We start from the raw sequence: 14,443 nt of genomic DNA on the forward strand, positions 1-14,443 counted from the left end.
TCAGGGAGTGGTGTCACCACGGTGAATGGAGGGCCGTCCCCATGCACCTTGTCCTCCTCCTCCGTGGTCCTTATCTGACTCCGGCTGGCTCTGAGCTCGCTCAGGCTTGGGGTTGGGTGTGCACGGCGGGTCGGGTTGTTGCACTGACATGGTCCTGCGCAGGTGGCTGCGCTTACACAGGAAGTCCGGCTTCGCCGAGAGACCAAAGGAGCCCTTTCTCAGGACCATACGGACTGAAGGGGATTTCTTGGGTCTGGCTCTGTGTCCAAACTGAAGGGTTGAGAGGTGCGCTGCATATCCCTCGCTCAGGAACTACATATGCCACACGGAGAAAGGGTCGAAAAAGGAAGAAAGAGAGGAGTTCAAAAAATTCAAGTTAATGGGAAAAAACAAGAGGAAAACCAAAACCTTTCAAGTAAAAAAGGCAAATAGAAACACTATGAAATACTTCTAACGAGAGAGATGAAAGACAAGGAAAATGAAACTACCTGGCACTGATTTTGGTACTTCTTCGAAGGTCTGCCAACAATATAAATCTGTGAGGGGCAGAGGCCGAGCATGTTGTAAACAGAGATGTCCTTCATGGAGCCGTAAGCAGAGTTGATCTTAATGTGGCACTGGTGAGAGAGAGAACAATCAGTCAGAGATGTTTGTGACATTTCAATGCAGCACAACCCAAGGCTACAACACTGTGAGCTCGCAAAAGAATGATCACGCGGATGACAGAAATCAAGATCACTGTAGGGGGGAGAAAATGTTTTTGCATGCTTTGTAAAAAAAAAGAAGAAAAAAAGATGAACTGCCCGGTCAATGTCAGAAGGAAGGATTGTCTCAGGAGCGTACTTCCTGTATGAGGTTCCTGAGGAAGATGGTCTTCTGTCGAAGGGGATCGTGGACCAGGCCTTCAGAAAAGAAGATCATCCCGTGAGGAAAATTGTGCTGCGACAGCCAAGACACCACCCGCTGCTTCTGCATATCAGGGCGGCCTGTGATGTAGATGATCAGATAACCCAGGTCCTGCCAATGCCTGCATGTGAATACATAACATCAAACACACTTCCAAGTCTTTCATTTTAATCATTTGTGGCCTGATCACGGAGAGGACACGCTGAAATGCTGCAAGTGCTCGGTGTGCACCAAAGCATACACATTCACTTCTGAACGTACGCCCTTCTCAACCTTTTTGTCAATCTCTGAAGTGGGGAATGCCATTCACGGCCACAGCCACACACACATTTGGAGGCTGTTAACCGGTTACCTGACGACATCGACAGCTCCAGGGCGAACTTTGGGGTCACTGCCCATGATCGACACACTAGCAGCAAAAGAGCCATCGATGCTGAACACCACACACTCCATGCCCCGCGGCAACACAGTCAGGTAGGCCTCTGCACTTGTTTGATCGCCCCTTGGTAAAGAAAAAGAGAGAGAAACTGCATTTGCTGCACATGGTTGTAACTCCCTTCAAGGGACTTCACAGTCTGGCTAAAAGCATACGCACTGCACAAATACAGGACTTATCGTCTTATTTGATAATTCAGCACTCTGTAATGCCACACGGATGCTTACTTGACCACCATTTTAATCGGATAGACTCCCAGGCCAAGCTTCTTGCTCTTGGGTATCGTATATGCGACTCTGCCGCTGCTGTTGGTCACCTCGATGTCAAAGTGCACCCAGCGGCCGGACTGAGGTTGTGTCATTAGCAGGATGTCCACCTAAGAGGGGCAGAGTGAGTCAACAGCTTGTAGATGAATGTAAGTCGTTCGTGCACATTTTATCTGTCAAACACAACCGTGTTGCTGCATTTCACCTTTTCTCCGGTCAGAGTGACCATGTCCAAAGGGCCGTACATAAAGCGACCAACCAGAGTTTGAGGCCCATCCTCGGTGGCAATGACATCATTCACCCTGTGGTTGGCAGTGACGTTCTACAGCAGATGACAAGAGCACAAGACACGGTTCAGTCAAGGTTTTTTATTGCCGCTTATGTGATGCTCTGGAGCCAATTTCATAATTTAATGATGAAGATAGTGAGACTTTGAATTAAGATTTCTTTCCAATTAAACCAACTCAGAAAAGCCTGAGATACATAATGTTTGTTGAACATGAACACATATCTAAAGCTGCTACAGTCGATATTTTAATATTATCAATGGATCTGATGACTAATGTGCATTGGCTCAGGAGGTAGAGCGGGTTGTCCTTTTATCACAAGGTTTGGGGTTTGATCCCCGGCTCCTAGACACTGAACCCCAAGTTACAGCAGGTCATTGCTCCTAATGCGTAGGATGGGTTAATTAAATGCCGAGGTCGACGTTCATGTGTAAAATTAAATTTAAATTTTTTTAAAAAAATGTATCACCAGACTCTGCAGTTCCTCTTAGCCCTCGGCAGCTCGGTCCACTCTCGACTTCAAATGAATGCTAATGTTGCTCCGTATCGACTTGATGTGTATAAAAAGATATGGGCATCTGTTCGCTAACAAGTTAACCACATCAACTTACATCACATGTTAATTTTGTGTTTACAGATGGCTGCTGGCCAAAAAATAATAAGCGGTCCAAACGTAATGTAATAGAGGGGGCGGCAGGGGAAGTTGCATGAGCAAAAATGCTAAAAGCATTTTATATGGACCGCCTAAAATGTGCCTAACATTGTACACCTGAAAGCCAAAATGCCTCCAGGACCTTCCAGAAAAGAGTGTTAAACTGCCATGTCTCGTTCTTTTTTTCCACGTTGCATCATTCAGTGAGGAGCTTAAGTGAGGCAGCAGAGAAACCCTAATCCCTAAATCTCTTCTTGCTTAAATGGCAGCATTTCAGGAGCACATTATAAGCACACTAATGTACAGTTCTCCACTCTGTTGCGGGCCACCATGACAGAAATTTTAATTCCCCTATCGACTTCTCTGCCGTTTCTGTAACCGTGACTTCATCCTGGAACGTTTTGCTCGGCTATAACAGAGGTACACATTATAAATATTGCTAAGCATTGATGTGATCCAACATGTTGTATTTGACGGTTTCACCTCATCACCTAATGATAACTAATTTAAAGGACGTGGCATCTAACAATGAAGTTCAACATTTCCAACTGTAATCCTGGCATTAGCTTTGACAACAATGCATTTATCTGCCAGCAAAAGGTCTGACTTACTGATCCAGTGATGGCAAGTAAGCAAACCGCACATGCACACATGGGCACAGTACACAGAACCTCACAGCCACTGTGATGTAAGGAGTCCTGACAGTGTTCAATATCTACTTAAATTTCCCAGATGCAGTTTTCTAGGTACTCTGGATGCCCTTATGTGAAAACTACACGTGCCTCAATATCACTATCCACTCACAGATAAAGTGTGGAAGAGATGAGTTGGGGAGTCACGACTACCGCCTGCGAAAGAGCAGCATGTACAAGAAACAATGGCTACACTAGCGGCCCCTCTCCAGCCGTGACAACACCTCTTACCAAGGCGAGGAAGATCAGAAATAGATGCCTACTCTCTCTGAGCAGTATCACTCTGCAGCAGATGAGCCGGCGGTGCCCCGATTGAATCGGCACAAAGCGGCTCTCAATCTCCACGAACTGAATTCGTATTCAATGAGGCAACTTTTTCAGAGCTGCTTTTTTTCTTTGTGCCCTTATATCAGAAACACATCGCTCGGCCAAGGCGAGGCATGAACAAGATGACACTGAGAAAAGAAAAATTTTAAGCTTGACAAAAAACATTAAGATTGAATATGAGCCTAAAAGTTAACCGAGTAGCCATCAATCCGCATTTCTGTTAGCAGAGAAAACTGGGGCAAAAGTATCTTTGTGCAAAATGAACCAACCAAATAATTCATTACCCTTAGTTTGACATGTGTCCTCCTTCTGAGCCATTTCTCTCGTGGGCTGGAGGGAGAGAACGGAGCAGAGCCCAAGCTGTCCGCTTCCTGGGTCTTCACACAGTCACATCCCATGAGCTGTCAACAAACACATGCATGTATATAAGAGCAGGCATTTCAACACACAAACCTTTGATATCACATCCTTCTGTTGAGCAGACAGAACAGAGTCGTAATAGCTCTCGTCTCACGATAATACCGTGGAAGGCTAACCATCCGAAGCCCAGAAATGAAATCAGAAATGATGTTTAGGGATCATACATCACAATTCTGATGGGAAGCTTTGGTGACAAGAGCAGCACTGAGACAGATTAAAGGCTCAGGGGTGATCTGGAGTACTCAAATAAAATCACCGCACACAAAGAATCCATGCAAATCATTCCTGGCGCTTGGATGTAGAGCGGCTTCTTGTTTCATGTGAGACTGGAAGACATTCTCTTACACACCGAGCTTGGATTGACAGAAAGGTAAATGATTCAGCTTTAACAAATTACATTCTGTGCAGCCGTTAAATTCCATAACGATCCCTTAATACAACGCGGCATCCAGTGGAACTGTAAACCACTGAACCACAATAACGATCTTCGGGTTTATTAGCTTGCTGATGGCGTCGATAGCACTTATTCTTCCCTGTGTGCTCTCCTTATTCCTCTCACGTTTTCTCACAAAGACGACATGCTGCAGCAGACAGTGGCAGGGTGAAAACAAATCTGTTTTTTTCTCTGGGAGCCCTGCTTTCTAATGATCAAGTTCAAAGACTGCCAGCGTTTCCAGGGATTTTTAACAGGACATGACGTAATACACCCATCTTATTGATCTGTTCTTTTTGTCCTGCTCTTTGTTGTGTCAGAGGAGTTAAGGGCCTATACTTGTCATTACAACAGATGCACAAATACACACTCCACATGAATGTTATCATGTAATGTTTATATACTGTGTATATATATATATATATGGTCCCACTTATACATATACAGTATAGACTGGTGGCACTATAGACTATTCTGATGAAGTTCTTATGACTTATGACAAATGCCTGGACTCTTAACTTAGGCTGAGAACACATTTGCAGACCTTTGAAATCCTAACAAGTCATAAAAATAAATTGGTACCACACATTCAATTTCTGACTTTTGCAGAATCTAGTCATGCCATTTATACATTTATACATAAACCAGCACAAACTACAAAATTCTGCTCAGATGTCAGTCATAAAACCAAACATATTGGACGAAAAGATTTCAAGGGAATATAACTTGTGCATCTCAATGGTCCATTATATATTTTAATATGGTCATGAACAATAAGGCATTACTTAGTGCTTCATAATAACTAATAGAGCACAAATATGAAAATGATATGCATGTCAATAAAGCAGATACTTAATGGTGAATATGTATACCATAAGTATAAGAAACATGTTACCATATATCTCACACAAAGCTGAATGATGATGCAGTGAAAGGATGGAACTTCCTTCTGCTCTCGTTTGGTTGACATGTCACAATAGCAAACAAACCCGGAGGCCGTGGACTTGGACCAGATCACAACTGTCACATCACAGGAGACGCAGTGCATACGCAAACCTCTGGCCTCAGCAAGAGGCAGGAGATGTGCCATATTGTGTCACTTTGTTTCATCTCCTCCCAGAGCAACGTGCTTACAGAAGCCCTTCATATTTGATTTGACAAGTTCAGTCTTTGGAGACAGCAGCCAACAATTTCAGAGACTACGATTCACACAGCTACTACGTTACCCTGCGACGGGCTTCGTCTTGTTGTGAAGCTTCATTTTGAAATGGCCTTTAGAGGATGCTAGTTGCCTGCCACTGTTGAGAATAAAGTATGCTAATTATGCAAAGGTTAAATCTTGGTTTTAGTTTGCTAATTAAATCCATCTTTAATATTTGCGTACTAATTACTGAGACAATAGTTTTCTCTAAGCGGTGAAACTTGCTGGGGAAAAAAACAATAGGCTGTCAATAAGGCTTTCCCACCTGCCGGAGAACAAAGGCTGCTACATCAGTGGACTCCCAGTAGGAGGCATGAAAAAGGTGAGGCAGAGCCACCGTTGGGAAGGCAGTCAGCACATCAGGACAGTACAGAGCATAATCCAGCCTCTTGGAGCCCCACCAGCTACTGGAAACTGAAACACACACACACATAAACAAGCATATATACATGTGGAAATCAGAGTTTAACTTCAGAGCTGTGAAACCTCATGAACCTGAATCCATCTACAGGAGGAAGTTGAATAATAAGACGGGACAGTGTAGAGCTTGTAACTCTCTCCTTCCCTCCCACTCACTGTTAGCGATGGTGTTTCCCAGCTGGCCCGTGGAGCAAATGGACGTTTCACTTTCCACACTGGTCACGCTGGCTCTCCGACCTCCTTCTTCTCCCCCTCCAACTTCAGTCTTAGTCTCAGAGGACGTCTGTGAAGCTGGACCTCCGGGGGTTTGCTCACCTTCCAAAAACACATTTGAATGGCCTTGGATACTCTCCGCTAGGGAGAGTGAGAAGAGGAGTGAAAGAGAAAAGACGAGGACAAACGGAGAGGGAAGAGGAAAGGACATGCTTTGATCACACGACAATTGACTGGCCTCAATCGTAAGATCAATGCTGTTATTTTTCCAAATGAGATAGCCTCTAGCATCGACTTGCTTTGTGTTTTATCAAGGAAAAACCAAAGACAAGCACCAAGTGTAATGACAGAAACTGCCTCTACTCTTTATGGGGTTAAATCCAATTGTATAGACTTTGGAATTCTTTAAAACATCTTGATCTTGGCTCCTGCTTTATCTGGTTGGGTTTCTCTCTTCACCGGCGCATCTCTACGCAGCTCTTTCCTATTTGTTCGGCGATAATATTCCATAACAAGAAAAAGGACATTTTCCCTGGATACTGTAGTTTCAGCAGACGTCATGGATCTACTTTCTATTCCCTGAGAAGTAGAGCGCAGAAGGAGCATATTTCATCAAAAATGTAATCGTCAGAGAGACAAGTGGCTACCAGCTCAGTTCAATAGCACATTTAGCTTACTTTACAATTCATAGGTGTCAATATGGATATTTCTGTATTGTTGTGTATATTATTATTCTCATTTAAATATTTATACTTAAATTTCTTTTGTATATGTATGTTTATGTGCAATTTCTTTCTTTTTGTATTCCCCATAGCTACAATTATTTGGATATTTATATTTAATGCTGTGTTTATTAAGGCTCTCTTTGTTGAGTTATTAGAGATGGTAGGGAGGGTGTTTGTTCTGTTTATTCAAAATTCAAAAAAGCCAATAGACATAAAATGAAAAAAAACAACAAAAAGCAAAAACCTACAATACATCCTGGGACAAAAGGAGACCCACACTGACTGAATGCAATACTGCTTCCACTGAACAGCAGTGCATAACAGCCATGAGGCCCCTCTCTTTCTTTGAGAACACTCTTCTTAACTCACAATGTTTTGTTTCCAGCCAAACTCTGGAGGGTGCTCATTATCCTGTTACCAAGGCCGTGCATGTTGCTGTGGATCTATTATGACATAAGGCTCGACTCATGTCTGAAAGAGTCTCTACTCCACTGCTGCGCTACACAGCGTGCTACAGATTGAATGTTGAACTCAGTGACAACGTACAAAACCAATGTACTCTATATTTGTATGTATGTCACAAACAAGCCACGATTCAATGACCCCATTCCTGCATCACGTCCTCTACTTCGCTCACATTTACTGCAATATGTATCAATCCAATGGGACGTCTGCTGATGTGATGGAGCGGATGTAAAGTACAAACGGGGAGCAGCACGTCTGAGGAGAGGTGAGATCAAATGAGAGCAGGTGTGCCTGCTCGCCTGCGAATGTAAACCAGAACACAGCGTGTCAGGGTGTGAGAAAAAAGGATTCTCCTTACAGATTATTCTCGCTTACATGACTTCCATGTACAATGCCTTCACAAAGATTGGCATTACAGAGGTAACCTCCACGAGTGGACGGCTTGTGTGCTCGCTTGCATTAAATATTTGTAGGTTTGTACGTGCATGTAGGCCCATCGACACAGAGGGAACACTGGGTGAGCTGTCCCAGGACCTGGATTCATTTCTAAAAAAATAAATATTTGGGAAACTATATGATATATAATTATACTATAGTATTTATATTTTATAGTAAAATAAAAGCTTGTTATTTGACATTTTAATTGTGGTCAAGGACAATGTTTTTGTTGCGAGTGTTCATCAAAGATGTTTTATATCATCAGATGACGCCTTACATCTTGTCTCCTAAGCACCTTAGCTTCGGTCTAATGTATTTATATCTTCTTTATTATTTTACACGGCTTAGAGATATATTTAGCATTACTAAAATAAGTGAGCTATGACCATCAAAGACGTTAGTTGACATCCGGCTAAAAAAATCTGACACAGTTTGGCTCACGTTCACACTAATCTAGCAACGTTACCAGACCGATGGTTCAGCACCAACAGGGGGGAAGACATATCCGTGCTGCCAGATCTCACAAGAATGTGTTGCTGAGACACAGAGAGGTCTTGAACGGTAAGTTAAAGTCAATCTTCTCCTGATTTATGTGTTTGAAAATTACCATTTTGGTTTCAGAATGTTCGAAATATATGTGGCCATGGGGAGAAAGACTCTGTGCTCATGTTCACGTCTTCACATTGGAGTTAATGGACTCAAGACCAGCCACTATTTTCATGAAGGGATGTGGCAGTGACGAAACCCACGTGACACAGTGTGCCGTTTTCTTTCGTTATTCCCCTTGTGTCAGGCATGATGTGCTAGATTAACCCTTTCTCTGCTGCCTGCTGGAATGTTCATAAATAAACCGCCAGATGCAGCCACATGTTGCACCAGTCGCAGAAAACAGATTAGCCGCCCTCTCAGGGAGGATCAGGTGTGGTTAATGAAGCAGGACTCTTAGGATGATGAAGATGATGGAATCTGACACACTGTGTTCATATCAGTGATGCTAGATTGGATGGTTTTGTGTGATGGGTCTGCTTTTGAGGGGCAGAAAATAGATAATGCCAAATACAAACGTATTTGGCATTATCTAACCAGAAAAAAAACCCTTTTGTTAAACCAAAGTAACTCTTTCAAATACCGAAAGTCACAAAAAATGAACCGATTGAGGCAGCGGAAGACCAGCAACTTACGTGTTCTGTAAGGTCAAAATTAGGGTTTTGATGGATACATGTATACCCTAACAGTTTCAGTTCCCTGTCTGGAAGGTCGACCTGAATATCTTTGGGCTTTGGACAAAACAAATAATGACATCACTCTGGGCTTTTCTCAGATCTATAGACCAATTGATGTATCGTAAAACAAATCTGCACATTTTAATCCATGCCGGAAAATATAAATAAATGTAATAAATAAATTTACAAAAGAAAACAATTTCTGTAATTAAATCACAATCATACAAATAAGAAAGAAAGTTATTTGAAGTCATTTGAAATCTGACTGTATTCCTTGACTTCAGGTGTGATTGGCAGTGTGGTGGCAGACCACGAGAGGCTCTTTTCAGAGAAGTCTTGGCGAGAGACGAGTTTCGATGAAGTACTACTTCTCTTGAGTAGGAACATGCTGAGGTGCCGCGACATCCTTGAGTTCATACAGGTTTTCAGAAATGACTGTTACTGTGGAAACTGATGGAGAAATACAGATTAAATATGACTCTCTCGCTCTCCCTCATGTTAGACGGAATCAGGTGAGGTTGATTACTCTGTACTAAAGTCACCTGTTTGGGCTGTTATGATGGAAATTGAATGTTACACAAAACCCAATAATAATCTCTAATCAAAATGTTGTTTACTTATAACTGAAGAGAGGGTCATTGAAGATACTGTATACTGTTTGCAGTGGCACACACACACACACTACAATCTGTTATTCGCATCTAATCTCTGGAATATTAGCATAACTTTGTCTTTCTTTCACAGCAAAATAAACAGCGAGGCAGAGAGAGAGAGCGAGAGAGAGAGAGCGAGAGAGAGAGAGAGAGAGGAGCATCAAAAACCTGCAAGGGGTAGCAGGAAAGATAGGTGATCATGGTGACAAAGACAGACGCAAAGGCGAGAAAAAAGTACAAGCATGTCTGTAAATCAGAGAAGAAAAGAAAAGTAAAAACAAAATGACAGTACACACCGGTCCACAGGTAGGGAAACCGAAAGATTTAAGCACGAGGTAGGGGAGAGTGAACCCGCTGATGACAGTGGTAAATGGAAGGACAAGCAGATTATTCATAAGGTGAGGGAGGAAGACTGCACTGTGGCCCTGAAACATATTCGAGACTTTTAACTCAGTCCCTCCCCTCCAGTCCTCACCACGCTCTCACACACACTGGCACCCCATTAGGGAATAATTCAATAGCGAGCAAAAGATACACCACCATTCTTACGTTAAAGCCCAATACGTTAAGTATACGCTAGCCATATGATCAATCCTGATATAAATTACTATGATTCCATGTGCATTTGCTGTCTTGGACGATCATATTTCCCTTTGGACCATCGCTGGAAATCAATAGGAAGAGGGCTCGTTCGCTCTATATTAGCAACATTCATCATAATAAAAGCTCTGCTGTTGACGGGTGTTGATGTCCAAGTCATACCCAGAGGAGCCTGATTTGATTGTCTTTTCATGCCTTCATAACGACTAATTACCGTATTACAGAGCAGGAAATGGGTGATGCGTGCTGTTGTTGCTTCTGTGTGTCTGTGTGAGCGAGTGTGTTTGTATGTCTGGGTCCGTCCGTGTGTGCACCTGTTCTTTGTTTTTCAATTCAACACATCATTTGACAGCATCCAGATCAATGGAACAGGGGTGCAGACCCTTAATTAAAAACCGGTATTGCTGCAAGCCTACGCTGTGTGTCTGACTTTACACTCCATCACCTTTATCTTCACTACTGGCTCTGAGTTGCGTCAAGCATCTCGCTCTGTGAGTGGCGAACCTGATTGAATTAATAAAACCCAGCTTGGGCTTCCAGTTTACACGGGTAAAAACACTGCGATATTTAACACCATGTGTCAGACATTTTTGGTACACAGGTCACATACATGCAAAACATGCAAATAATTTAGCACTGAATTGCCTGTGCATTGTCTGGTGTATTTTACAACATCATTACTGTGATTGCTCACAGAAAACAAAAGACAATTCGCACCTCATTCACCTCAGCTACTCTTGGTCTCGGTTCTCAACCCCTCAAAGTCTCGGTCTTGATACATTATGGTCTTAGTCATCACTTGATCTCGGTTTAGGTGGTCTTGACTACAACACTGCATGACAGCATTCAATTCTAACTTCTGCTGTATTTCAGATTTGACAGGTTAGTAATGTTACCACTTGTAAGACAATTATCCTATTTGTATAATAATTTGCCCCTTGTACAATATGTGACAAATTATTCTCAAAACTTCAAAATGTACAATTCGTTTGGACATTTTCATTTTTCCATCTCAGTAAAATGTTACGGCGTTAACTTGTAACTTGCTTTATTTATCTTGTACATTGACCATGTCAGTAAAGAACAAGGACAACTGATCATAGATCTGCCATCAATTATCCAATTAGATCTCTAGTGAGATATTGTCAAAGAAGTCCCTCACAACCACTTCCAAACGTTTTTAGGACTGTATTTCTGAACTTTTTCTTCTTTGTTTAACTGTCAACTTGTAATGTTTGGTACAGTACGGTTGTCCTCAAGTTTTGTTTGGTATGGTGTATGAATATGATAATTCTGAAGTCTTTCTATGGATATTTGTTTCAGGCATCTGACAAAACTGCTGTGTCCCGACCTAGTAAGATTATCATCGTGGCTATCATTTCTTTAAACGTAAACTTGCCACCACATTTACATAACGTTGTGCATGTCTGAATTGGACTTGAGTTAGTTAGCCAATACTCTTCCATGTTTAAACAATCTGTTTCTGCTCTTGTCTTATCTCCTGTCGTATGAAATCAGAATGCCGTACAAATAAACTTGACTTGACAAAAGACTCTACTGCTTTGCAGGGTTCCTCGTAAAAACGCATGATTGGAAAAGAAATTGAAATATCACCGAGATGGCACATTTGACAAATCTGCTTTGAGTTACACATATTTCTAATGATTGCATGTTCACGAGAGGAGTTTTTTCTTTTTTTTTTAAAGCCTTGCACCAAACCACAAAGCCTTATCCTGTGATCTGAGTTCATGCTCACAGGCTGTTAGCTCAAGAGATCAGTCCTCGCCCTACTTTCTCTCGGTGAGGTAGGTGCATATATGGGGCAGGGTATCCAGCCTATGTGGCAGCCCTGCTGTTTAGAGCGAGTATCTATGTCCCAAAAGTGGGCTAAAACCATGCTTCAAATAATTCAGTGGCTCATTAAGGACTCACTCTCTACATCCAGGCCCTCAAGGTGGATTACAACAGTGCTCTGCCAGCAGACTAATATCTCACACACGGTGCCTGATCCTCAGAGAAGTGGTGGCAGGCCAAAGGTACTGCACCACAAGAAGTCTAATTACTTCAAACTTTAGGCTTTTCAGGGCAGGATTTAGCTCTGCGTCTGCAGGGAAAGCTCACACAGATGGGACCGAGGCTCCTATGTGCACATGCGCGCCTTTGAAAATTCACATTACTAAGTCATAGGATCTGTCTGCCGCTGCAATCTAGTCCCGCTAACAGAATTCCTAAGAGATTTCATGCCAGCTTTGAAATGTAAAACCCATTATTATTAATAAAGCAATACAATTATACCAGAAAATAAATGAGCCAATGAAATATTCAGGAGGAGCTGCTCTCGCATCTCCCGCCGCTCGTAAATTGATTTCCAGGTTGGAATCACATTTCCTACCGATGAGCATTGAGCGTCCGTCTCCTAGAGGGTAGCGCTGGTAACGCGGCACAGCATAAGGTGGCAACTTGTGGAAGAGCGGCTGCAGCAGCGGCTCCAGTCTGGAGGCTGAAGGGTCCGAAGGGTAAAACAAGTTGAAAATCTGAGAGCAGGCTGGATGCAGCTGGCTCACTGAGGGTCAGAAAGCACAATGGATAGGCAAAGCCATTAGGAACAGTATGAAGCATATGGAGTATTAAATACAGCAGCTGTGTGAGGAGGAGTTAGAAACACAATAGATAAGTGGGGCAACCAAACTTCCAGTGGAAATAATTGGTTTTTAGTACTTAGAGGGATTCTGCCACATAATCATCAGCTCATTTGCATTTTCTCACTGTTTTTATAAGCGGCAGAGGACCTTATTTTGTCGTGGAGAAGGTATAAATTAAACATGCTTTTATTGTAGTGCAGGGGTAAAATCCAAGTGAAAACCAGTTCAAACAGATCTGATCATGTATGTTATTGCACTGCAGTCGTCTTTAAATTAGTCAATCAAACTAACTTTGTACAGCAGCTTTGATACAGGTCAGTGCAGTCATGTGTGCAGTAGAAATAGAAAGCAAAACAACTGGAGATAAAAACTGCTGTTATCTGTGAGAGCCTGTGCACACATTGCCCTTGCATAGAGGTGTGGATGTGAAGAATTGCACTCTCTGATATCTGTTGAATGTGTTTTGAGTCTTACCCTGGACGGCAGGCAGCACAGTGCGTCTCATGGCCAGCACAAGGCCCAAAGGGCAGCCCAGCAGGAAGCAGTCGGACACCTCAAAGTCAAATCGACCGGGATTCAACACCAGACCGGGGTTACTGCCACCACGCAGCTCCACACCTTCCTTCATCAAACTGGGGACACACACAATATTAAATGTTATCTGTCCGTCGCTCAAAAATGTGTTGTTTTTACTGCTGGTGTGGGAAGTTGAATTGCTACAGAGCATCCGATTAAACCTGGCAGAGTTGTAATCGTGCCAACAAATATAAAGGAGATATACAGCATATTGAACCACAGCAAATAATTACAAATGTATTAGAGGGAATAATCATTATTTCCCTTTGTTACTAAATTATAGTAACAGCTAAAAATGTTGAAATTATAGCAAATAATAGTTTGACCACAAATACCATAACCCAAATTATCCAAATGATCTCGAATGACTCCTATGCATATATATTTATACTAAATTAAGGTTGGAGACACAACAGCAATTAACCCCACCCTTGTGTTAAATCCCTTCAAGGTGGTTAATAACATAAAGCGATGATTTAGGAGCGATTAAAAGCGTACAACATCCCTTTATTGGTAGTCAACTACTGCTCCCTCTTGAACTCTATTTCTAACAGAAAGACCGTTGATTACTCACTTTCATACACTCACAATGGACTGCACACCAACAGAACTATCTAAGGTTACTTTTCTCTACCAGTCACTAACGCCACAGCTGTTCCACCTGCACACGATTGGTGGAGCAAACGTCAATAAATAAAACATCCTATCAGAGCCACAGAACATAAGACAGTGCTGCCTTCTCATTCAATGGCCAACCAGTCCAAATTGGTGGTTATTCACTCTTTGGATGCTTACTCAATAAATGGATTGGAGGGAGGCATGTGAGGACTTTGGGAAAGTGGCTGATTAAGCAATAATGTAGTGACAG

At 42.4% G+C, this 14,443-nt stretch overlaps 1 protein-coding gene across 1 annotated transcript in view; it reads right to left on the reverse strand.

The window, feature by feature from the left end:
- pitpnm3 (PITPNM family member 3) overlaps window positions 1-14,443 on the reverse strand; it is a gene marked incomplete at its 3' end in the record, with an annotated part of 72,092 nt that continues 57,649 nt past the window's right edge. Inside the window, exons 9-19 of the mRNA XM_079271768.1 lie at window positions 13,474-13,631; window positions 12,750-12,920; window positions 6,197-6,394; window positions 5,886-6,034; window positions 3,851-3,967; window positions 1,814-1,930; window positions 1,570-1,718; window positions 1,259-1,408; window positions 844-1,027; window positions 489-617; window positions 1-312 (exon numbers count right to left, since the gene is read on the reverse strand). Coding sequence (XP_079127894.1) covers window positions 1-312; window positions 489-617; window positions 844-1,027; window positions 1,259-1,408; window positions 1,570-1,718; window positions 1,814-1,930; window positions 3,851-3,967; window positions 5,886-6,034; window positions 6,197-6,394; window positions 12,750-12,920; window positions 13,474-13,631 — 1,834 coding nt within the window. The remainder of the gene's footprint in view (window positions 313-488; window positions 618-843; window positions 1,028-1,258; window positions 1,409-1,569; window positions 1,719-1,813; window positions 1,931-3,850; window positions 3,968-5,885; window positions 6,035-6,196; window positions 6,395-12,749; window positions 12,921-13,473; window positions 13,632-14,443) is intronic.

The sequence above is a fragment of the Melanostigma gelatinosum genome (assembly GCF_949748355.1).
Source record: "Melanostigma gelatinosum genome assembly, chromosome: 7".
Taxonomy (NCBI): domain Eukaryota; kingdom Metazoa; phylum Chordata; class Actinopteri; order Perciformes; family Zoarcidae; genus Melanostigma; species Melanostigma gelatinosum.